This window comes from Heptranchias perlo, chromosome 9 (genome assembly GCF_035084215.1).
Source record: "Heptranchias perlo isolate sHepPer1 chromosome 9, sHepPer1.hap1, whole genome shotgun sequence".
Lineage (NCBI taxonomy): Eukaryota > Metazoa > Chordata > Chondrichthyes > Hexanchiformes > Hexanchidae > Heptranchias > Heptranchias perlo.
The window spans coordinates 57917812-57943380 of NC_090333.1; the positions used below are offsets into that span (position 1 = coordinate 57917812).

The 25569-nt window shown below is 43.0% G+C and overlaps 1 protein-coding gene across 1 annotated transcript; it reads left to right on the forward strand.

Annotated features, from left to right (window-relative positions):
• Positions 1–2237: 2237 nt before the first annotated feature.
• LOC137325031 (doublesex and mab-3 related transcription factor 3, truncated-like) lies at positions 2238–7116 on the forward strand. The gene is made up of 2 exons (XM_067989732.1): positions 2238–2634; positions 6088–7116. The coding sequence occupies exons 1-2, from the start codon at positions 2238–2240 to the stop codon at positions 6963–6965; spliced, it is 1275 nt and encodes a 424-aa protein (XP_067845833.1). The 3' UTR covers positions 6966–7116.
• The last annotated feature ends 18453 nt before the right edge of the window (positions 7117–25569 follow it).

The window sequence follows — 25569 nt, forward strand, 5'->3', positions numbered from 1 at the left end:
GAACTAACCACTTTACTGTCATGGGAAATTTAGGGCAAAGTTTAGACTCTTGATTTGCAATCTCCATTTCAACACGCAAGGAGAGCAGCTTAACCGGTTTGCTGCTTAACAGTTTTAATCATATGTAGTATGTGTTAATTCAACTGGGAATAAAATAACGGATATTAAACGTGCTTTCTGTTCTGAAAGTCTGCAAGTATAACTGGACTCTATCTAGCCTGTATACCAGAAGACAAACCTTAGCAGCTGTTACAGCTCTCGGGTACCTGGCCAAATATATCACCCCTGCAGCGATCCCGGTGACCCGCACGTGTATCATGATTATGAGCAACCAGTCCGATCTAATGCACACTCACTTTTGCACTTCCTTAATTTGAAGCCAAATATCTGTAGCCATATGAAAGCTTAAAAAAATCTTGCTGGTAAAATGGAATAATTGCCTTTATTACTGACAATTTCACCCAAAATTCCAGGTCGAAATTCTGAATTAGAGTTATCTGTCCCGTTGTGAGTATTTAAAAATACATTTATAACGTTTTTCTCTCTAGTAAAGCCCAGTGAAAATGTCACATTAGTAACAGCTTGTGACTGCAGCAAAGGCTGTGGCTGACGGCTAGAGAGAATAGTTAGAGGCAGTACAAGTGATTATATTCTGGGAAAACCTCCAGTATGGACCATGGAACCTGCAGCAGTCCAAATTGAAGTAAAATTCTTGCCTCCAATTATTAAAACTAATACTTTTTAAAAATTAAGAAACCAAAGTATTAAATGAAGAAATCCAAGCTCCACATGTAAGACACAACCAAGGTTGAAAGGAATAATTGGTTAGGTGACACCAAGTTTGATTTTTAAAAACCTGAAGATTGCAGGAGGAAGGAAAGACTGAGCGGTGCGAGGAGTTCCACAGTTCCACAGTCCTGAGGTGGAATGAGTTATAGTGTAATGAACCTTGATTTCAACAGTGAGGGAGGAGGTAAAAGGTGTCAGAGGACATTGTCAGAGCTTAGTAGGAACAAGGGAGCAAAGACCAAAGTAATAAGACAAGAAAGGTTGCCAAGGAGAGAGGTTTGAGGCCTATCAGACAAGCTTTTTCCTCCCTACGTCTCCAATGTATGAGTGCTTAATACACTTTTATCATTAATGCTTTCAAACCTCATCCATATGCCCCCGGATAGAATAAAATTTCATTTTGTTTGGATTGTCTCAAATCACAGACGATGGCTTGGTTCCCAGGGGAGCACTTTCTCACGGGTTTCAGGTGTGTTGTTTCCATGAATGTGAAATCATGCGGCATAAATTCTGCCACTTCGAATCAGCGTTGTTTCCTATGTATTAACTAAATGTTGCAGAAGGAGGTGATTGTACGCAATGCCCAGTGCACCGACTGCCCAGAGAGTACTGATGTAAGGTGAATTATTGTGGGACAAAACCAAAAAAATGTATACAATGCACACATACGTTTAAACAATGCGTGGTTAGCTCTCAGCGTCATCTGAATGGGAAATAAATAACCAGGCCCTTGTTCCCTATAAAGTTTTAAAATACATTTCCAGATTTACAATATTCAAAGAAAATTAAATTACTGTGCGGAATATAAATGTTATTTAGTGTAGAATGGGAGTGTAATTCCTCATACCGTTATTGCCAGTTTTATATGGAAATATAAAGTGAAAATAGGCAATTAAAACAATGTATTTTGAAAACTTAACACACTGTGTTCTTAAAAAGCGGGACATTTCCGTTTTATAGAAACTGGGAAGAAATCTAATTGTGAAAGGGGATCTGTATGAAGTGATCCATTAGCTCTATTACCTCGCTTCCAGCTCTCTCGGTTTGCTTTTAATCCCTTTTGAATGGAATGAGCCCCGCCCTTTCCCTGCACCTATATCTCCTCCTCCAACCACTCGAACCCATTGAGAATTGTTTTATTGTGGAGTTGCTTTCAACTCTTCTCAGAAAGAATGGAGGGGGAGAGGTTTGTGAAAAAAAATGATTTTCGATCCTTTCATAGAAATCGTTTCACTTGAGTGACTTGAAATAACTGCTTATAAACATCGAGACCGTGCAGCCGGGATATGCATGAACCGCACTCTTGCTCCTGGAATCAGCCTTGCGCTTGCTCCATTGCTTTACTATTTGCTTGAATACAATTTTCCTTTTGCAACAAGCTGTTGGCGAAGAATCGAGCCTTGTGTTGCAAGAATACAAAACTCCCAATTGTAAAGTGCATTATTACCATGAATAGCTATGGTCCTCCGTACCTGTACGTACCTACCGCGTCTTCCCGAGCACCGTCTCAGAGAACTCCCAAGTGCGCTCGGTGTCGGAACCATGGGGTACTGTCCTGGCTGAAAGGGCACAAACGGTACTGCCGCTTCAAGGATTGCACTTGCGACAAATGCATTCTCATCCTAGAGAGACAGCGGGTCATGGCCGCGCAGGTAGCCCTCAGGAGGCAGCAAAGCAACGAGGGCCCTTGTAATCTGGTCCTTCCCGAGGATTACAGAGCCATGTATGCAGCCCCAGAGAGACTCGAGGACTCAGCCCCCCTGGATAGCTTGTACCCAGCAGGTAGAGGCATCAACAGACCGGAGGAGATGGCGCCTGCGGACTCTCTACTCCATCAGCAACCGGGTAAGGAAATACTGGATTTCAGCACAGGTCAGAACTGCTTCAGAGCTTTTCATAACTCTCTGTATTCAAACAGCCTACAATACAAGGCAAAAGGCCTTTGACAACTGAGGAGTCTTTGCACTTTCGCAATACAATAATATTTCATATATGAACTATTATAATACCGTAGTGGCCCAATATCAGGAGGCAGTAGTCTTTTGCTTTAACTCCTCGTGTGAGACGCTGCGCCGCTTCAGATTATTATTCACAATATTCGTGGCCCCTCACTGAATTTAAACAAACGTTGATATTTTCTTGCTGCGTTCGTTGGCAAAGGGGGTAAGATATTCTTTAATTGAAGTATTTTCCACTATCACCTTCCCTAATAAAAACACAGAAGCTAGCATTTATACAGCACATTATCACGTATCTTCGGACGTTCCAAAGGTCTCACATCCAATGAGCTATTTTTTGAAATGCGGTCACTGTCATGTGGGCAAACTTGTCAGAAAAAGGAAATACTTAAACAATCTACATGTTCTATGTTCTTCTGCTTGTTGCATCCAGTCTAACAATCGTGGGGTTATGTTCTATGTCTCCTGCCTGTTGCATCTGTTCTAGCAATGGGTAGATTGCTGTAGTCTATATCCCTGCCTGTTGCATTTGTTCTAACAATGGGAAGGTTGCTATATTCTATGTTATCCTGCGACTTGCATCCATTCCCATAGTGGAAGAATTATTAAAGTGGGAGACTACAAATCGGGCTAGTTTTGTTTCCCTGCAGGGACATTATAAGGGAGATTTTTCCAAGATCTGCGCCCGGTTACATTGGATCAGAAAATCGGACGGGTTAATTTACAACTTTCACCGACCGACTTTCCGGTATTCACGGTGCCCAGGCAATCCGGTTCGCCTGAGCACAGACTCAGGAAAATCACCTTGATTTGTTCAGCAAACTGTTGCAACGGCGCATGCTAAGCATTTAAAATGCTTGTTTCTTTAACAAATGCTTTGTAAATGCTTTGTTACAGTCAAATGCACAATTTAATGGATAATCAATTACATTCAGGTTAGACGCAACCCGTTATGTCTCCTCACCATCACCAAGTCTAAGGTGATCTGACAGAAGCCTTACTTTGCCCCCTTTAGGAACGTTAACATAGATGCAATATTTTTCAAAAAAAATACTTGAAAATGATTTCTTGGCTCCGTGAGCATGAATCACCTGTGTCGAACGCGCTAGGAACATACATTTCAGTTTAATGAGGATATGCATCGAATGCAACAATCTGGATGCTATTTTAACTGAACAATCACCAGTAAAACAAGCCACACTTGTTATCCCCTTTTCTGTGAACACTTAACCGTCTGATTATTCTTACTACAAATTGGCTTCCTGCTTGTTTTTCCACCTTAATTCTCAACATAACAAATCAAAGAGCCGGCTAGTTCAAAGGCATGAGGCTCTGGTTATGATAATTGCGCTGGGGTGAAAAGGGGGATTGATCTGTTTGGATGACCCGCGTTTATCGTTTCAGCCCCAGGGACGTGATTAATCACTGCACAGCGCAGGGATTAAGGGATCAAATTGCCTGGTTACAAGTGAAACAAAGAGAGACCTGCTGCTGGGATAATTTCTAGGTATTAAAAAGAAAAAAAACCCGCACTTTTATGGACTTGTATTATTCCAATAAAACCGTACATGACATCACTTCAGTGACACTTTAACGTAACGTGCCATCTATAGAATTGAAATATATAAGAAAAAATGATCCCGATTGAAATTCTGTAATTATTTCCTAACAATGACTGCATAATTATATTTAAAATGTGTTGGATCTATATTCAGAAAATTACTGTTCCATATTTGGGAGCTGATTGATTTAGTTTTTACATTATGAATCAATCATTTATGCATTGCTAATTTTACTGAGAAGGAGTTGCAGTCGCACTAAAGGGCTTAAAATGAAGCCCTCAGAATAAGTTATGATACAGTAAATGGCATTAACTAACGGAAAAAGGGTCCTTTGTAAGATCCATCAAGTTGTAACCTGTTTTAGGATATTGGCGATTTATTTATAGTTTGGCTTATTGTTCCCGTCAATACGATTTATATTTGAATGTTGTTAGTTACACAAATGTCATAATTCATAAAACATTAAACTTTGAAAACAAGTAAAGTTAAACTTAATTGGGATCTGAGTAACAATCGAAAAAAATGGCGTGGCTCCTTCATGTAAACATCGAATTATTATATCGAGTTATTATACCCCTAAGCGTCAAATAAACTGCTGGACGCTCTTTTGTTAGATTCTAGACTTCCCGGGTAGTCTGACGGTGAGCTTCGGAGCCAGGTCACCTTCCAAGTTTAAACGCAAAATAAGTTCCTTGTTAGTGTCCTGTCTTACACCTGCAACAGACTTTTAAAAAATCTTATTGGGGAAGGTGGATTTTCCTTAACCAAACCTCATCCCCCTTGATTCAAACATACAAGATATTATCCATATTTTAAATGTGACCTTGCATTCGACCTGCAAAAACCTAGTCTATTTCTTGGAGGGGCGATGGGGGCTGCTTCTGTGACAATAGGTTGTGAAATATTTATCTCTATGTTGTTTTACTTTTTGTGTGAGCTTTAAATGGTTGAAAATTAAAATGTACTGGAATTTGACAATCTATTAAAATCCTTAAGGTCACGAAAAGTATTGTGTGTTTACATGAACATACATAAATGGTAGATTGGGCAGATAGATAGCGGATGAAATTGAATACGGAGAAATTGGAGTTGTTACATGGAGGGGGGGGGGCGGTAGAAACGGCGTATGCACGAAATAGTAAAGCTTTAAAAGAAATACAGGTGCAGAGAGACTTAGAGGCTCAAGTACACACATCTTTAAAAGCGGCAGGACAACTTGATAATGCTGTGAAAATGTATAATGGAATCTTAAGTTTTATACAGGGGCATATAGTACAAAAGCAAAGTAATGTTAAACTTATACAAATCGTTTCAGAAAGCTGGCACAGATGCCGTGCGCTGACTAATCTCATTGTGTGCTGTAAAATTCAGATGTCTTGGAAAGTTTATGTAGATTCGAAAGTACAGATGGTTTCGTGAGTATTTTAAAATAATTTTGCTCGGTTACTAAAAACTAATGCGTGCAGCACAAATTGTGTTAATTGAACCGGAGCACTGTTTGAAGCAGTAATTCACTGGACCCACCAACCTCTCCATATTCTGCTTCCTCCATTTCATGTTCTGTACTGATATGAGCAGGTGTGAACGTGACGATTCAAAGAGTCCAGTACCCAAGTTTAAAGTTAAACTAGGACAACGCTCGGTGCAAGATAGTGCTTTGAAAAGGTAGTCTCCAAAAAACAATATGCTGAGAAATGTATTCCCGTATGTATACAGTAATTTAAGTCACTCATTCACTACGAAGTTCTAATTAAAATATTACACCTATTTGTTGTCAGATGAATATGAAGACGTCGAGGGAAAGACTAATGAGAAGAACCAAATGAAGATTACGGAAAGTGACGTGGAAGAGCCCGTTTCATCCACAGATACCCAAAATAGCAATGCACCATCGCCCCTCCCGGAGCCGAGCAATGACATAGAGCGGAAAAAGGAAAACAAAGAACAGATTAAGGGTGCCACCAGATACAAATTCAATGACATCAGGAAGTTCTTGAAGTCCGAAGATGTGCTGAAGGACGCTGCTCCTGCAGGGAAATCCAAAAGGCCTCCCATAGAGGTTCTGACCAAGGTATTTCCGAACCAGAAACAGTCTGTGTTGGAGTTGGTGCTGAAAGGTTGCAACAATGATTTGGTTTCAGCTATTGAAACCTTACTGTCCAGTACCACTAGGAGATCTGGAGGTCCGAAGTGTTCTAACAAACCACAGACCTCCAAGGACATAGCTGACTACAATTCTGGTCACTATCCTTTATCCTCTACAGCCTGGTCTCTGAGTTCTGCCTTTAGATCCCCATCTGATCCATTCCAGGTATCCCCCAGCAGCAATAGTGTTATGGCAAGCTTGCCCAATGTCAATCAGACAGTTACACAACCCAGTCACTACCCAGTGCCAACCCTTTTCAGACCAACTTTGTCTGGATCTCACCCCTTTGTTTCCAGTGAGTTTGCCCTGTGGAGCACAATGACCTTCCAGCACCCTAGTCTAAGGCAACAGTTTACCTCCCTGGCTCACTCCACTAGTGCCCTGTTGGGGAGCACCACAATGGTCCTACCCGTCCCAAAGGAGAGTTCCCAAAAATCAGCTGTGTGTGATGGAAAACTGGCAGAAAAGTCTTTGAAAACTCTTGAAGAAAGGCAAGAAGGTAAAAACTAGTAACATGGACTTGAAGCAGACTCGCTGGGCCTGCTCCAGTAAACATTCAAATTTAATGATGGGACATGTAAAAAAAATCTAAAGCACACATACTGACAAAATAAATCCTGAAATGGACTATGTATGTGGATTTCCATCCTAAGTACCTGTAACGATCTCTTTCTCCTTGTAATAGTCAATGTGAGAAGTGTTCATTATATTTGGAATTTGATCCCATTAAAAACAAAACTAGATTATATTAGCTCAGAACTGATTCTTGAACTTAATTATCGTAGTCAATTTCACTAAAATTTGTTTCAAACTAAATCAAGTAAAAGGGAAATAAATTGCACCTTTTTTACTATAATCAACAGTTTGGTATTTGGAACACAGAATTCCATTCATTTATGCTAGATGTCATCCTCAATGTGCTTAATGGGTTTGAAACAACACTAAAATATATCAGAATTTAAATATAAGATTTTTGTATAATCACCATTAATGATACCTAAGCTTGATGTTAAGAGTGATATTCATATTATTTTAATGAGAGTTATTGATCCACTGTATAGCCATAGCATAGGAAAATTGAGAGCTAGAAATTTTCTTTTCATGTCTTAATTTCCAGTCTATTTCCAAGTTACTCCATTATAACCTCTCATGTGTTGCCTATTTGATGCAGTGCTCCATAAAACAGGTGAACATCTTGCTTTGTTCCTTTACCCTCACTGCATGCTGCTGCTGAATGTTCCACATTGCCTCCATCAGACAAAGATTTTTTTCTCCAAAATGATTTGAGTTAGTTCCTGATCAGTTTATTTTTCAAAAAATAAAGATGACCTTTTAGTTGTCTTTTGGCAACCAAATCTAGCAAGAACAATGATGCTTTCATCTGCATACCTTAAAATCATGAAAATGTGCACTGTACATTTTAGTCATGTTATATTACGCTCCACACTCAACCTTTAACCCATGGGCTGCCACTAACTAGGTAAGTTATTTTGGTGAGCCCACCCCCTTGGGCTGCTGACAGATTCTCTCACGAGGCACTTCACAGTTGTAAAGAGCAGCCAGAAAAAGAAGCTAAAGTTTGATCTGGTCACTGCACTGGGTTCCCACACTTGGTTGCTATCAACTTTAACGTTTTGTCTCCTAAATCATCTTTTTAGAAATAGTTTTCAGCCAATTGAGTAACAAATTTAGAGATGTGAGCTTTGGTTCTGGAACTGAAAGAAGTTGGAGGGACAGAAGAAAGGTAAGTTTAGGTTTGTTTTATTTTGCAAAAAAATTACACTTTTCTTTCCACACCAATTTTCTTTTCCCCTGAAGGTGTTGACTCCTTGCTGGAATATGATTCTTCGGGTACCTCATCCAATAGGCCATTGCTCATGTGTCAGCCTTGACAGTGAGCCTGATTCTATCCTCATTCAGTATCCACACACGTGCACTTCAAGCAAGGATGGGAACCTTGGCTGTTGTTTACATATGTCTTTCCAACCCAGAAGCACACTGGCTAATTGTAGTTCCCATATTATCACCCTGGTTGAGGCCAGGTCCCATGCATTGTATTCTTCCCTCAGGCAGGTCCTAACTCAAATCTTACACATGAGATTCTAGAGCCACGTATTGGGAAGAGTAGCTGAGGTGGTTTCCCATTGGCTTCCTCACGGATTTTATCTTTGGAGTACCTTCTCCGAGGAGGATTGCAACCAAGGCTAAAGAGCCCCACCTACCCTTTACAATGGGAGTTGGGGCCAACTGCATCCATTGGAGGCAAGTAGCCCCCTGGATGTCAACACACTATTTAGAGCCAGTGCTTGCCGGGGTTACCTAGAATGGGGCCCAACCCCAACCCTTCTGGTTCAGAGGTGGGAATTCCACCACTGAGCCAGTGGTCACTTTGTCTGGACACGAGTACCCCAATGGATGTCAACCCAATATTTAGAGACCATATTCTAGTCTCCATTCATTGGGGTTGTCTGGAATGGGGCTCAAACCCTTCACTTTCTGACTCAGAGGCAGCAATGCTACCATTAAGCCACAGGTTCATTCATTTGAAGTCTGATAACTTAGCACAAACAAAGTATCTTCTTGGTCTGAGTAAGTTTAGCATTAAATATAAAAGAAATAGGTAAAATTAAATATGACGCAAAAATGCATTTTAAAATGATTTACATCACTGTGTCATGTGTCTGCCAAACATTTCTTTGCTAGCATGTTTTCACCAGAATGCTACTACTTCTTTCGAAATGGTGCTCTCTTCGGTGGTTGGTTTGTATTTTACAGTTTTAAAATAAACAGTATCAGCAAGAAATAATGTGAAATAAAAATTAAAATATTGAAAATACAAGAAAGCAAGTATATGGAAGGTAGCAAGAATAAGGGAAAGGTGAGAGCTGAAGTCAAGTTTCTAAAACTTTTTATTTTGAAAAAGAAATGAATGTCACATTAGTGAAAGAGAGTCTGGCAACCACTTCAAGACATTCAGACATTCTTGTACAAACGCAGCAATTAATATACACATAGTAAGGTCTCACAAACAGCTATGAGATAAATGGCCAGGCAATCTGTTTTTTTTAAAGAGGTGTTAATTGACGGATAAATATTGGCTAGGACACCAGGAGAACTGCCTGCTCTCCTTGAATAGTGCTATGGTATCGTCTATGTCCATCTGAGCGGGTAGAGAGGGCCTTAGTTTAATATGTCGTCCAAAAGACAGATGAGATATATAGTGCCTTTAACATAGAAAAATGTTTCACAGCAGAGAGAGGTTTTCATGTTTTCAATATTACAGAATATTACAAGCAAGTCACACCTGAAGAATGATTCTGATTAAAAATGTAGAGGGAGTTGGATATATTTATCTGGAGTTAATCCAAGTTCTTAGGGAAAGCTTCCTAATATATTGAAATAATTAATTCTTATGGGTTAAACTGCAAAATTTAGTTCTTTTAAAATTGGATTAATTGTTTTGAATAACAACCAAATAAAGTAGATGCTGTATTAATGGCTTGATATTTTAATGACAATAAGTAGACAAATCTCAGTCTTTCTTTACAATACTCCAATAGCAGTCTTTTTTAAAATTCAGAAACCTATGTGAAGAGCCAAAACACATACCCCCAAGGTTGGAAAGAGTAGGAGGGAAGATGAGATAATAAATCAAGAACTAGATAAGTGGAATGGGAAAGAATAACAAAAGGTCTGGCAACCACTGCAAGGCACTCAAACATTCTTGTAAGTCTCAGCAGCATCTGGAGGGTGAGAGGTGGCTGTGGTATTGACAACCCAAGAATATCTCTCACCTCTTAAGAACATCCTTCAGCTCAGATGCACTTTCTCCCACGAGCAAGTAATCTGAAACTGAAGAAAAATGCCATATTTCAACTGGACATGAAATTAAGCAGGCTACTGACCAATCCAATTCTGTAGTCTGATTTTCTAAAGGTATATTGGTCTAGAAATCCAATCGTGCCCGAAAATGGACACGCAGGGGGCAGGGCATGCACTTAAGGTGACTACAATAATATGCAACATTTGTGCTGCCTGCTGATTTCAATCTTCCAGTCTTGCAGCCAGTGCTACTAATTGGCTGCATGCCTATCAGTGAGTGGATAGCAGGTGTTGGGCATCCATGACGCTACTTAAAGGCAGCAGCATCTCTTGAAGAGCGCGTGCTGGCCATCAGAGTTGAGGTCTCAGCGGCTGGCAAAGCTGGAGGAGACGTCACACAGGGTTTCTTCATACCTAATCCTCTTTGTCTCTTCTGACTTTTCCCTCACTCCATGCACTCTGCATGACAAGCTGCAGATGCTTTCAACACCCACTTCTTTCTCTCTGCTCTCCCTCACACCACTAGCTAATCCTTGTCCCTCTCTTTCATTTCAGCTGCTGAGAATATCGACACCCCTCAACCAGGAGGGGAAGATGTGGAGATGCCGGTGATGGACTGGGGTTGACAATTGTAAACAATTTTACAACACCAAGTTATAGTCCAACGATTTTTATTTGAAATCTACAAGCTTTCGGAGGCTTCCTCCTTCCTCAGGTAAATTTACTTGAGGAAGGAGGAAGCCTCCGAAAGCTTGTAGATTTCAAATAAAAATCGTTGGACTATAACTTGGTGTTGTAAAATTGTTTACAGGAGGGGAAGAGGAAGAGAAGCCCAGCCTTCCAGAAGATGCACCGTCACTTGAACTGACTCTTGCAAGCTCAAACTCAGATAATGGCATCACGTGGACTCTAGAGGCTAGGTTAGAGGAGGTATCTGCACGTGGTGACTCACTGAGCCCAAGTGCGCAGGGGCTAGGGCAGGGGACTAGGATGCCACAGGTGCCTGCTCACCGGAGGGTGAGATTGCATACTATTTCTGCTGCTGAGGACTCAGATGCTGACTTCGAGAGCCTAGGCTCCAAAATGTCTCAAGGCTTTGCGCAGAGACACTGGCTTGGATTTTAACTTGGAGCTGGGAACTCGGGTGGATTTGCACGTGGGGAACCTGGTAATCAAGTGTGCATGTTTAAATCTGTGATCACAACTCGATTGCAGGCAATTATCCTTGCTTCCGGGTTTTGCATTTCTAAGCTGCGCAGCGGGTATACTATGCACCCGAATGACACGATCGGAACTGCAGTATTTAAAGGGCCAGTTCAAAAATGAATTTTGGAGGAGAAATGAGAAATGAGAAATGGAGTCCAGAAGAGCAAAGGCAACGCCTAGATTTACTGAAGCCTCCCTAGAAAGTGGGGATGCAATGAGAGCCAGGAGGGAGGTTCTTTATCCAAGGGATGGCAGGAAGAAACCTGGCACTGTCACCAAAAAGGCTTGGCTGGAGGTAGCACAAGAGGTGACAAGCAAAAGCATGGTGACCAGGTCTTGGCTACAGTGCAGGAAGCACTTCACTTTGCCAGACCTGGTCAGGTCATTGAATACATTTGCTGATTCACCCACATCCTGTTGTGTCCCCCCCTTCATCACTATATCTTGGGCAAGTCTACTCCATCACAATATTTCTCACACCCACTTAAGTATCACCAGCAACCTTTCTTCACTTTCCATCCACTTTTACTCACCTCCCCATTTATGCAACCAACACTGTCACTCACCCCAATCCTGATGCAATCTGATGCATCTGTGTGACAGTGACCCTCTGATGCATTTGTATGATAGTCACCCTCATCCAATGCACTGCATCCATTGGGTGAATATGGCACCCTCAGTCACTCACAGGTCTGTTCTGTTGCTGCTTGTAGGAGAAAAGCGCAAAACGCAAGAGAGAGGGCGAGGGCTGGCGGTGGACCTCCACAAATTGTGGAACTAACTGATGCGGAGGAGGACTCAATGGAGATAAGTGGGACATCTGCGGTCCTCTCAATCAGAGATGGAGAGACTGGGAGCTCAGAGATGGCTGGTGACACAATTTAAAACATCTTTCACAAAGATGCTGACTTTATATGAGAAGCCTGGGTATAGAGATTGGCAAGATAGTTATTGTGTCAAGACTAAGTCGTTCCGCTTTCTTTTTCCTCCAGGGCTTTCACACCTACAGGAACAGTCTGTGGATATAGACAATATAGACCTCATTCCTTCTGAGGGTGCACCGTCACAGGATATGCAGCCATGCACCAGCACAGATACTGGCACTTCAGGGGGTCCTCTTATACAGATAGTTGGGTTATCACCTGGTGATTCACAAGTCATAAGTGAGCACAAGTAGACACTAGTGGCAAGCGCAGCTGTGGAGAGTCCACATCAGAGGACACACTCCTCTCCAAGCTCTGCTCAGCTGGACACAGATGCTGAACCCTGGGAGCAATTGTTGAGAAGGAGAATCACTGAGGAACAGGTGATCTTTGCAAGGTACTGGAAACTGTGCCATACACACTCTCCACAATAGCTGAGAGGTTGGAGGAGTCCAACTCCAGCATTGGTGGAATGATGTCGCAGGTAAGTGCAAGAATGTCTGCAATGGAGAGTGACCACCTCCATTGAGCTTCAAGCACGGCCCACAAATGAGTCTATGCTCATCAGTAGCATGGCTGTGCAGACTTTGGAAACCAGCCTTAAACAGGATGACAGATACCTTATTAGTGGCCTTTTAACGTGTCACTGCTCTTTCCCAAGCTGCTCTCCAGCAGAGTGGTAGGAGAGATGTGGCGCTGGCCAAGGAGAGGGATGATGGTGAAAGGGGACATGGAAGTGGGGACTCCACTCAGAGCACTCCCATGTCTCACCCATGGCCACCCCCCCACCTCAACCAGTACCCGAAGTAGTGCCTCCTCTCCCGTTGGCCAAGTCTGCCCCTGCACAGGTGCAGATGGAGCAGTCTTTGGCGGGGCCCTCATGGGCTCCAAAACCCAGAGGTTGTATGCCAAATGCATCTCAGCAATTAGGGCAGGGATCTGAGCAGCCAGCCTCTACTTCTGCTGAAGCCACAAGGGATGCACCATGTAGGAGCGGTAGAAAGCGTAGGTTGGCACATAAAATTTATTCATTATAAACACTTAAAAATCTTGGCCATTATTGCTTCCAGACTTTCAAGTGTACCCTTCATTTGCTTCATGATTAATGCCAATACTTGACGACACCCATTGGGCAGCTGTGCAAACGGTGTATGCGTCATTAAAGGGGGTTTGGTGGTCAGGCAACCATTGTCATATTCCTCCTCATCCTCTTCCTCATTGTTGCCACCGACAGAGGATGATTGACGAGCGCCTTAGTCCTCATCCTCGACCACCTCTAAACCTCTCTGCAGTGTTATGTTGTGCAGGATGCAGCACACCATAATTATGCTGGAGACCCTCGCTGGCGAGTACTGAAGGGCTCCCCTAGACCTGTCGAGGCACCCAAAGAGCATCTTTAACATGCTTAAGGCTTGCTCAATGACACACCCGGTGGTCATGTGGCACTGGTTGTATTGTTCTTGTGCCTCGTTGGTGGGATTCCTCACAGTTGTCATAATCCACATTTGCAGGGGATATCCCTTGTCATAGAGTCATAGAGTTATACAGCACGGAGAGAGGCCCTTCGACCCATCGTGTCCGCGCCGGCCATCAGCCCTGTCTACTCTAATCCCATATTCCAGCATTTGGTCCGTAGCCTTGTATGCTATGGCATTTCAAGATAGAATCATAGAAAATTTACAGCACAGAAGGAGGCCATTCGGCCCATAGTGTCCACGCTGGCTGAAAATGAGCCACCCAGCCTAATCCCACTTTCCAGCACTTGGTCCATAGCCTTGTATGTCACGGCACTTCAGGTGCACATCCAGGAACATTTTAAATGAGCTGAGGGTTTCTGTCTCTACCACCCTCTCAGGCAGTGAGTTCCAGACCCCCACCACCCTCGGGGTGAGTAAAATTTTCCTCAGTTCCCCTCTAATCCAGGGAACCAGCCCTTAAGTCTGTATCTTGTCTGGAAGAGGTCTGGAATGTTTGACTGTCGCAAAATGAAGGCATCATGGCAGATGCCAGGTAATCTGGTGCACACCTGCAGAAATCTCTTGTTGTGGTCGCACGCCAGCTACACATTGATAGAGTGATAGCCCTTTCAGTTAATGAATACTCCTGGTTCATGTGGTGGTCCTCGGATAGCCATGTGTGTGCAATTGATTGCGCCCTGCACCCATGGGAAGCCAGCCAGAGAATCAAAACCCAGTGCCCGCTCCTTCTGGCTGTTGTCGTCGTGGGTAAAGTTCACGTAATCGGATGCCCTGGCAAACAACCCATCCGTCACCTACCTTATACACTTATGTGCAGACGATTGAGACACCCTGGAGGTGTCACGGGCGGTGCCCTGAAAGGCTCTAGAGGCCAAGAAATTGAGGGCAGTGGTGACTTTTACTGCGACGGGCAACACGTGGCCACCAGGTCCAGCAGGGAGCAGCTCTTCCTGAAGGAAGCTGCAGATGTCTGCGACCACCTGATGACTCAACCTGAGCCTGCATAGGCACTACTCCTTGGAAAGTTCCAGGAAGCTCAGCCTCTGCTTGTATACCTTCTCACGTGGGTAGTGCCTCCTGCGATCTCGGCCCCACTGTTGGTCCCCTCTCTGCTGTTGTTCAGATCCTCTTTGTGCACCTCTGTCTTGTACACCTGCAGATCGCAGAGTTGCACGGCATGCCTGCCGCAGATGGTGATTTTCCTCCTCCTCAGATGTCCTCTGGAATAGATCCATTGTACCCCCATCCTGATCTTGTCAGTTTGAGAGGCTCCAAAATGTTGGTAAATTTGCCTGAGCACAAATTTGTCTGAATTCTCAGTCTCAACAAAGAACTTCCAGCCAAATGATTGCCTGAGAGAACTGAGTGACTAGCTGCAATACCTGACCTTTTATTGAGATGTATCAATCACAGGTTTAAAGAGCCAAATGAATTTTGGCTGCATCCCGCCTCCATTTCAATAGCATGTTTCAGAAGCCACAGGAGACACGTTCACAAGTAGCTACATCCATTACTGTTACAGAATCCACAAAAAATTAAGTACCTCAACTGTTTAAATGACCTAAATTGCCCCTTTAACAATCTGGCCGCCAGCATTTATTGGGGACGGGACTTCTGGGTTTCAGTTGCGCGCGCGCATCCAAACACACCTGTGTTAAACCCGGAGTGGGCGTGTTGAAGCCGGGATGCGGTCCCTCTTCCAATATCTATTATTTTAACCTCCCACCTGACCACAACCCATCCGTTCTTCAGGGTTAAAATTCCCCCCATTCTGTCCAACATGGACCGTGATCCGCTCTGTCAACACCACAGTGGAATCCACTATGCTGGAGCCTGTTATGACAGTTCTGCAAGCTTCCATGGCTCGCGTTGTGGCTGCAGCAGGTCACGCAGCTCAGTGACAGCCTCCTTGGTGAAACGAAGGCGCCTCATACATTGCTGCTGAATAAAGTTGATGTGGAAGAGATGATCCTTGAAGTCCCTCTGTGGATATGGCCTTCTGCGCAGTGCCCCCCTCCTTCTACTCCCTCTCTGGTAGCTTGTCCTTCTCTGTGGTGTATTCCTTCCTTCTTTCCCTCGTCCTCCAGCCCTGAAGGCAGTCCTATGAGACCACCCATGTCTGCAGCCAAACTATTTGTGAGACAAGGAACAAGAACAGTGGACGTCCTGCAAAATCCCTCTGTGTAGACAAAGTGAGCTTTCCAGAATGATACAACACATCAAACAATATCCAGAAGTCAAGCAACAGCCAAAATGATAAACCAGCAACTAATCTGTAAGCACTGCATGATCCCTTTAAATATCACTGGTGAGGGGGGCCTTCCTGCCGGCTAGCATCACATTGTGATACGCGAGCTCAGCACGTTGCAAGTGACGTGCTGGGCGATCGCAAATCTACAACGGGTCCTGCAAGAACTGCAGGATCCTCATTTACATACATTATTCTTGACTTCGAATGTTGCCGGAGTGCACTCCTGCCGCCAGCGCGACCTCCTCTACCAATATGGCGGGGAGCACACTTCTGGTCGGAAATGTGCGCGCACCTCCTGCCCACCATACTGGGGGCTCAGCACCTGAAGAACGGGTGCTGTGTGGCTGAATTTATAGGCCAGTGTGTTTTAGGCAGCGTATAATTTCTTTATACGCATGTAATAACATCTACAGCTACTGCTAAGATATACTAATACATTTCTGTATTAAAGGACTCCTTCAATGATTTCATGTGGTAGACCAGTAAAGTCCTAGGTTTTATTTCCAGTCTGGACTGAGTTAACTGATATCCGCCACAGCAGTGGTGGCAGCACTACAGTTGGCCTCAATGTCAGCCAGGCTTCCCACTCCTGATTATTAGCTGGTGATTCCTGCTGGAGAGTGCACGTGTGGGTATCAGGTGAGGCTAAGGTCTCAGTGCAATAGTCTGCTGTATTTTACTATTTGAGCTGACATATAGTGAATAGCTATCAGGGTTAAAAGATGACTAGAGCCCATATAACTGTATCTCACGGGTGAGCTTCTTCAGGAGAGATGGGGACAACAGTGGAAGGAAGAAAAATAGTACTTTTTTGGTAAAAAAAAGGTGCTAGATATTATCAGCACAAAAAGTTTGGCTGACACAATGTTATGTCATTTTAAAATACTTACATGCATTGTGCCATATGCATGTGATAGATCATTAATGCCACTCACCTCTTCTGGCTCTTCGCCTCTCCCTTCCCTGAAAAAATGGCAATTATTTCATGATGTGGAGATGCCGGTGATGGACTGGGGTTGACAATTGTAAACAATTTTACAACACCAAGTTATAGTCCAGCAATTTTATTTTAAATTCACAAGCTTTCGGAGGCTACCTCCTTCCTCAGGTGAACCACTGCTCTTTCCGCATCGTTCACCTGAGGAAGGAGGTAGCCTCCGAAAGCTTGTGAATTTAAAATAAAATTGCTGGACTATAACTTGGTGTTGTAAAATTGTTTACAATTATTTCATGAGAATGGTGCTCCCTCCCATGGTTAGTGTGCATATTACAGTCTTCTGATTATTGCTCACTGACAAATTATGATTTACTGCAAAGAAACCAACTGCACAATGCAGAGTGGATTTTGGAAAAGAAATTCCAGTGTTTGTTAACACAGTTCAGGATTCAATCAACATTCTACCCATGAATCTACTATCAAACTCACAATCGTTACCAAATTCTTACAGTTAAAAGCTTAAATATAGCCTTAAAACCTGTATTTTTTTCCTGGGCTAGACTATTGCATGAGAGAACAAATAAATAGAATAAAAACAGAAAATGTTGGAAGTACACAGGAAAGCCAGCATCTCAAGAGAAAGGACAAGATAATGTTTTGGGGGTAACCGTTTGTCAGAACTAAAAACTGAAAACATTTTAGTAGGATTGGAAAAAAAAGAAAAATGGGGAGAGAAACATCAGATACTCCAATCAAAGAGAGAAAGTTAATGACCTACAAACTCCTCAATAGAAAAGCAGGGGACCATTAGATGACATAAAAACTCATCTCGGTAAGGCAATGAAAAGCCATTAAAAGAACATGCAAATAACTAAAACAGTGAAAAGGTCCACACAAGGAAATAGCAAGAAAATGGGAGAAATAAAAAAAAATAAAGAAACCAGCAGATGCAAGAGGTCTGAAATGAAAACACAACTTGATTGAGTTCTTTGATGAAGTAATGAAGAGGGTGGATGAGGATAGTGCGGTTGATGTTGTGTATATGGACTTTCAAAAGGCATTTGCTAGAGTACCACATAATAGACTTGTTAGCAAAATTGAAGCTCATGGAATTAAAGGGACAGTGGCAGCATGGATACAAAATTGGCCAGGTGACAGAAAGCAGAGAGTAGTGGTGAACGGTTGTTTTTCAGACTGGAGGGAAGTATACAGTGCTGTTCCCCAGGGGTCAGTATTAGGACCACTGCTCTTTTCGACATATATTAATAACCTGGACTTGGGTATAGAGGGTATAATTTTAAAGTTTGAAGATGACACAAAACTCAGAAATGTAGTAAACAATGTGGAGGATAGTAACAGACTTCAGCAGGACATAGACAGATTGGTGAAATGGGCAGACACATTGCAGATGAAATTTAAAACAGAGAATTGTGAAGTGATGCATTTTTGTAGGAAGAATGAGGAGAGGCAATATAAACTAAATGGTACAATTTTAAAGGGGGTGCAAGAACAGAGAGATCTAGGGATGCACATACACAAATCCTTGAAGGTGGCAGGACAAGTTGAGAAGGCTGTTAAAAAAGCAAATGGGATCCTGGGCTTTATTAATAGAGGCATAGAGTACAAAAGCAAGGAAGTTAAGCTAAACTTTTATAAAATACTGATTAGGCCTCAGCTGGAGTATTGTGTTCATTTCTGGTGCACCACACTTTAGGAAGAATGTCAAGGCCTTAGAGAGGGTGCAGAAGAGATTTATTAGAATGGGTGCCAGGGAGGAGGGACTTCAGTTATGTGGAGAGATTGGAGAAGCTGGGATTGTTCTCCTTAGAACAGAAAAGATTAAGGGGAGGTTTGATAGAGGTGTTCAAAATCATGTATGGTTTTGATAGAGTAAATAAGGAGAAACTTTTTCCAGTGGCAGAAGGGTCGGTAACCAGAGGTCACAGATTTAAGGTGACTGGCAAAAAAGCCAGAGGCGACATGAGGAAACATTTTTTTATGGAGCAAGTTGTAATGATCTGAAATGCACTGCCTGAAAGGGTGGAAGCAGATTCAATAGTTACTTTCAAAAGGGAATTGGATAAATACTTGAAGGGAAAAATTTACAGGGCTATGGGGAAAAAGCTGGGGAATGGGACTAATTGGATAGCTCTTTCAAAGAGTCGGCACAGGCAGGTTGGGCAGAATGGCCTCCTCCTGTGCTGTACCTACTATGACTATGACTACGGCAAAATGCTGGAAACACACAGAAGGCACACCAGCCCTGAAAGACGACAAAACTGTGTTCTGACAAAGAGCCTGCACTTGAAATGTTAACCCACCTCCCTTCCCTCTGGAAGCTTAAAGACCACACATCCTCAGCACTCTGCTATAAAGAAAATGGAGGATATAATTAAAGTCTGAAGTTACGAAAGTCAATATTCAGACCAGAAGAATGTTCCTGAAGCTTGCTTTGAACTTGGTTGAAATGGTATAGAAGGTCAAAGATGGAGAGGTCAAAGTGTAAATGGGAGGAGGAGATAAATGGCAAGCCACTAGGAGGTAAGATCACACTTGTGGATAGAACAAGTCATTGTGGCAATAGGGAAAATACAGGGAAGGGCAACAAGAATTATCTCAACCTAGGATCACTGAGTTGTGAAGATAGCCTTGATGCATTGGGTTTGTATTTGCTGGAGAGGCTTAGACTTAGAGGGCATCCAATTCATGCACTTATATAGGCATCGACAATAAGCAAGTACATAAAGTGTTTGAGGTAATGGGGTCAGGTAGAATTAAGGAGCACACATATAATTGCAAATGTTACACCCTTGTTCAAAAAAGGATGTAAGGATAAACCCAGCGACTACAGGCCAGTAGTTTAACCTCCGTAGTAGGGAAACTTTTAGAAACGATAATCCGGGACAAAATTAACAGCTACTTGGACAAGTGTGGATTAATAAAGGAAAGCCAGCACAGATTTGTTAAAGGCAAATCATGTTTAACGAACTTAATTTTTGATGAGGTAACAGAGAGGGTCGATGAGGGCCATGTAGTTGATGTGGTGTATATGGACTTGCAAAAGGCATTTGATAAAGTGCCGCATAATAGGCTTGTGATCAAAGTTGAAGCCCATGGAATAAAGGGGGCAGTGGCAGCATGGATACGAAATTGGCTAAGTAATAGGAAACAGAGAGTAGTGGTGAACGGTTGTTTTTCAGACTGGAGGGAGGTACACTGTGGTGTTCCCCAGGGCTCGGTACTAGGACCATTGCTTTTTTTGATATATATTAATGACTTGGACTTGGGTGTACAGGGCACAATTTCAAAATTTGCAGTTGACATGAAACTTGGAAGGATAGTGAACAGTGAGGAGGATAGCGATAGAGTATTGTGTCCAGTTCTGGGCACCACACTTCAGGAAAGATGTGAAGGCTTTAGAGAGGGTTCAGAAGAGATTTACTAGAATGATTCCAGGGATGAGGGACTTCAGTTACGTGCATAGACTGAGAAGGTTGAGAGGAGATTTGATAGAGATATTCAAAATCATGAAGAGTCTGGACAGAGTAGATAGAGAGAAACTGTTCCCATTGGCGGAGAGGTCAAGAACCAGAGGACATAGATTTAAGGTGATTGGCAAAAGAACCAAAGGCGACAAGAAAAAACTTTTTTACACAGCAAGTGGTTGTGATCTGGGATGCACTGCCTGAGGAGGTGGGGGAGTCAGATTTAATCGTGGCTTTCAAAAGGGAATTGGATAAGTACTTGAAGGGAAAACATTTTGCAGGGCTACAGGGATAGGGTAGGGGAGTGGGACTAGCTGGATTGCTCTTGCAAAGAGCCGGCAAGGACTCGATGGGCCAAATGGCCTCCTTCTGTGCTTTAACCATTCTATGATTCTTTAAACTGAAAAAAATAAAGAGTGAGGCTGGATATCTGGAAGTTATACTTTCCTTAAAGGGTGTTCAACCTGTGAACAGGATCCTGGGGTGCTGTAGTGAAGTCCAACGCTTTATAGTCCAAGAAGGTGTTAGATGGATTTTTGAAAAGTAAAGTGATCATGAGTCTGTATGGGTGGAGCTAAGAAACACCAAGGGGCAGAAAACGTTGGTGGGGGTTGTCTATAGGCCCCCAAACAGTAGTGGAGATGTAGGGGAGGGCATTAAACAGTAAATTAGAGATGCATGCAAGAAGGGTACAACTATAATCATGGGTGACTTTAATCTACATGTGGATTGGTCAAACCAAATAAGCAATAATACTGTGGGGGAGGAATTCCTGGAGTGTGTACGTGATGGTTTTCTAGACCAATGCGTTGAGGAACCAACTAGAGAACAGGCGATCCTAGACTAGGTATTGTGCAATGAGAAAAGATTAATTAACAATCTTGTTGTGCGGGGTCCCTTAGGGAAGAGCAACCATAACATGATAGAATTCCTCATTAAGATGGAGAGTGAAGTAGTCGAATCCGAAACTAGGGTCCTAAATCTAAATAAAGGAAATTACGAAAGTATGAGGTGTGAGTTGGCTAGGATAGATTGGGGAACTTTACTAAAAGGGATGACGGTGGATAGGCAATGGCTAATATTTAAAGAACGTGTGCAGGAATTACAACAATTATTCATTCCTGTCTGGCGCAAAAATAAAACAGGAAAGGTGGCTCAACCGTGGTTTACAAAAGAAATTAGGGATAGCTTTAGATCCAAAGAGGAGACTTATAAAATTGCCAGAAAAAGCGGCAAGCCTGAGGATTGGGAGCAGTTCAGAATTCAGCAAAGGAGAACAAGGAAATTGATTAAGAGGGGAAAAATAGAGTATGAGAGTAAACTAGCAGGGAACATAAAAACTGACTGTAAAAGCTTCTATAAATATGTCAAGAGAAAAAGATTAGTGAAAACAAATGTAGGTCCCTTACAGTCAGAAATGGGGGAAATTATAATGGGGAACAAAGAAATGGCAGAACAATTAAACACATACTTTGGTTCTGTCTTCACAAAGGAGGACACAAATAACCTTACAGAAATCTTAGGGAACCAAGGGTCTAGTGAAAGGGAGAAATTGAAGGAAATCAGTATTAGTAAAAAAATAGTGCTAGGAAAATTAATGGGGCTAAAGGCTGACAAATCCCCAGGGCTTGATAATCTACAACCCAGATACGAAAGGAAGTGGTCCTGGAAATAATGGATGCATTGGTGGTCATCTTCCAAAATTCTATAGACTCTGGAACAGTTCCAACAGATTGGAGGGTGGCAAATGTAACCCCACTATTTAAAAAAGGAGGGAGAGAAAAAACAGGGAATTACAGACCAGTTAGCCTAACATCAGTAGTGGGGAAAATGCTGGAGTCTATTATAAATGATGTGATAACAGAACACTTGGAAGGCATTAACGGGATTGGACAAAGTCAGCATGGGTTTATGAAAGGGAAATCATGCTTAACAAATCTACTGGAGTTTTTTGAGGAGGTAGCTAGTAGGATAGATAGGGGAGAACCAGTGGATGTGGTGTACTTGGATTTTCAGAAAGCTTTTGATAAGGTCCCACACAAGAGGTTAGTGTGCAAAATTAAAGCACATGGGATTGGGGGGAATATACTGGCATGGATTGAAAATTGGTTGACAGACAGGAAACAGAGAGTAGGAATAAACGAGTCTTTTTCCGGGTGGCAGACAGTGACTAGTGGGGTACCGCAGGGATCAGTGCTTGGGCCCCAGCTAGTCACAATATATATCAATGATTTGGATGAGGGAACTGAATGTAACATTTCCAAGTTTGCAGATGACACAAAGCTGGGGTGGAATGTGAGCTGTGAGGAGGATACAAAGAGGCTCCAGTGTGAATTAGACAAGTTGGGTGAGTGGGCAAGAACATGGCAGATGCAGTATAACGTGGATAAATGTGAGGTTATCTACTTTGGTTGTAAAAACAGAAAGGCAGATTATTTTCTGAATGGTGATAGATTGGGAAAAAGGGAGGTACAACGAGACCTGGGCGTCCTTGTACACCAGTCGCTGAAAGCGAGCATTCAGGTGCAGCAAGCAGGCGAATGGTATGTTGGCCTTCATTGCAAGAAGATTTGAGTACAGGAACAGGGCCTTGGTGAGACCACATCTGGAGTATTGTGTGCAGTTTTGGTCTCCTTATCTGAGGAAGAATCTCCTTGCCATGGAGGGACTGCAACGAAGGTTTACCAGACTGATTCCTGGGATGGCAGGACTGACATATGAGGAGAGATTTGGTCGATTAGGCCTATATTCACTAGAGTTTAGAAGAATGAGAGGTGATCTCATCGAATCATATAAAATTCTAACAGGACTAGACAGACTAGATGCAGGGAGGATGTTCCCAATGGATGGGGAATCCATAACCAGGGGTCACAGTCTCAGGATACAGGGTATGCTATTTAGTATTGAGATGAGGAGAAATTTCTTCACTCAGAGGGTGGTGAACCTGTGGAATTCTCTACCACAGAAGGCAGTGGAGGCCAAGTCATTAGATGTATTCAAGAAGGAGATAGATATATTTCTTAATGCTAAAGGGATCAAGGGATATGGGGAAAAAGCGGGGACAGGGTACTGAGTTAGACGATCAGCCATGATCATTTTGAATGGCGGAGCAGGTCCGAAGGGCCGAATGGCCTACTCTTGCTCCTATTTTCTATGATTCTATGATTCTATGACATAAGCCGAATTATTCTGGAAAACAACTAAATGGATTTCGGTGCCCCTTGGGGTTTACCTGATCACCCATGAGGGGGTCAGAGAAGAATTTTTGACCTGGACTCCTGAATTGGCTACAGGTTTCTGTTTTCTTCTCTCCCAGGAGGTGCGGTGTGTGTGTGTGGAAGTGGGATAGGGGAGAAGAGATAGACAGATAATACATGGGGATCAGATTGAACATAAAACTGGGGGAAACGCATATGGCCCTGATGGCCATTTCTTATCCTAGGTACACAACATAACATAACAAGACAACAACAACTTGCATTTATATAGCACCTTTAACATAGTAAAACGTCCCAAGGCGCTTCACAGGAGCGTAATCAAACCAAATTTGACACCAAGTCATATAAGGAGATATTAGGACAGGTGACGAAAAGCTTAGTCAAAGAAGTAGGTTTTAAAGAGTGTTTTTAAGGAGGAGAGAGAAATACACAGGCGGAGAGGGTTAGGGAGGGAATTTGAGAGCTTAGGGCCTGGGCAGCTGAAGGCACGGTCACAAATGGCAGAGCGGTGAAAATCGTGGATGAGCAGGAACTCTGAATTGGAGGAGCACAGAGATCTCGGAAGGTTGTAGTGCTGGATGAGGTTACAGAGATGGGGGGATGGGGGGCGGTGAGGTCATGGAGACATTTGAAAACAAGGATGAGAATTTTTAAATCGAGGCAATGCCAGACCGGAAGCCAATGTAGGTCAGTGAGCACAGGGATGACAATCACCCAATCTGCATTTAGTCTCTGTTACATGTCCTTTGCTTGTTCTGGTGTCTGGTAAATGCTAAAAGAGAAACAGGTGCATCTGACCTTGATATCTTTGACTTTGTTTAAATAGTTAATCACATGGGACAGCTTTAGTTTCTGGAGCAATAGTAAAATTAATTTGAAAATCTTATGAACTGAGCACATTTTCAAAATAATTTCTTCTCTTTTTTTAAAAAAAGGAGCTACACATATTCTAAAACAAAGCAGGCATAATGGCATTACATTTCAATCCCTGGTAAAAGCAGAAAAAAATTAACTTTCGTCAAGTTCAAAAGCTTTCACGTTCAGTGCTGAAAATACCCAGCTCCCATCGTAACGTGAGAATGTTTCACATGCTGAGCTCCTATTTTTGGAACGGAAAAATGGTTGCTGAGGAAATTTGTTTAAAAAATTAAAATTTCAAGAGTTTACATAAGGATACATATATTTGGAGCCATTGTATATTTTGATGGCACCTGCTTGTGGAAGAGTATATTGGTATACTGGTTTTGTTGACGTAGCTGTGTTTACACTGGGAACTGTATGGGCTCAATTTTCAAAATGAAAACGGGTGGGTTGGGGAGGGGAGGCATTGAAAATTGGCACCATTTCAGACCCACCCCAACCTGCCTCCAACCCGCCCACTTTCAGTTTTCACCGGGGCGGGCAACCAACCCGCTCCCAGGAGGTGGGTCGGGCCTTAAAACCTTTCAAGGAAGTTTCGGGCCTCCACTTTTCTGGACTTCCCAATTTCAACCCCAGGGGGTTGGGATTCCCGGGCCTTCTGTTTTACGCCTCCTGAAAGGAGGCGAGAAGGCCCGAGACTAACAGGTAGGTGCCTAGAAAGGCACAGCTTGTGGGCCCGGAAGAGCAGGAGTGCTTCCCCCAGGCCCAACAAGCCTACCTGCACCGACTTTCCACCAATCGCGGACACCCGAGCCCCGACCCCGATACTGCCCCCGACCCCGATTCTCCCCCCTTACTCCGATCCTCCGACCCCTGATCCCGATCCTCCCACCCCCGACCCTCCCTCTCAACAATCACAGACCCCCACGATGA

What these genes read in the sequence shown, in the direction of transcription:
- LOC137325031 (XM_067989732.1), top strand. Translation starts at nt 2,238, where the DNA reads ATGAATAGCTATGGTCCTCCGTACCTGTACGTACCTACCGCGTCTTCC. An exon ending in TCTACTCCATCAGCAACCGG is followed by an intron (nt 2,635 to 6,087) that starts GTAAGGAAATAC and finishes ATTTGTTGTCAG; the next exon opens with ATGAATATGAAGACGTCGAG.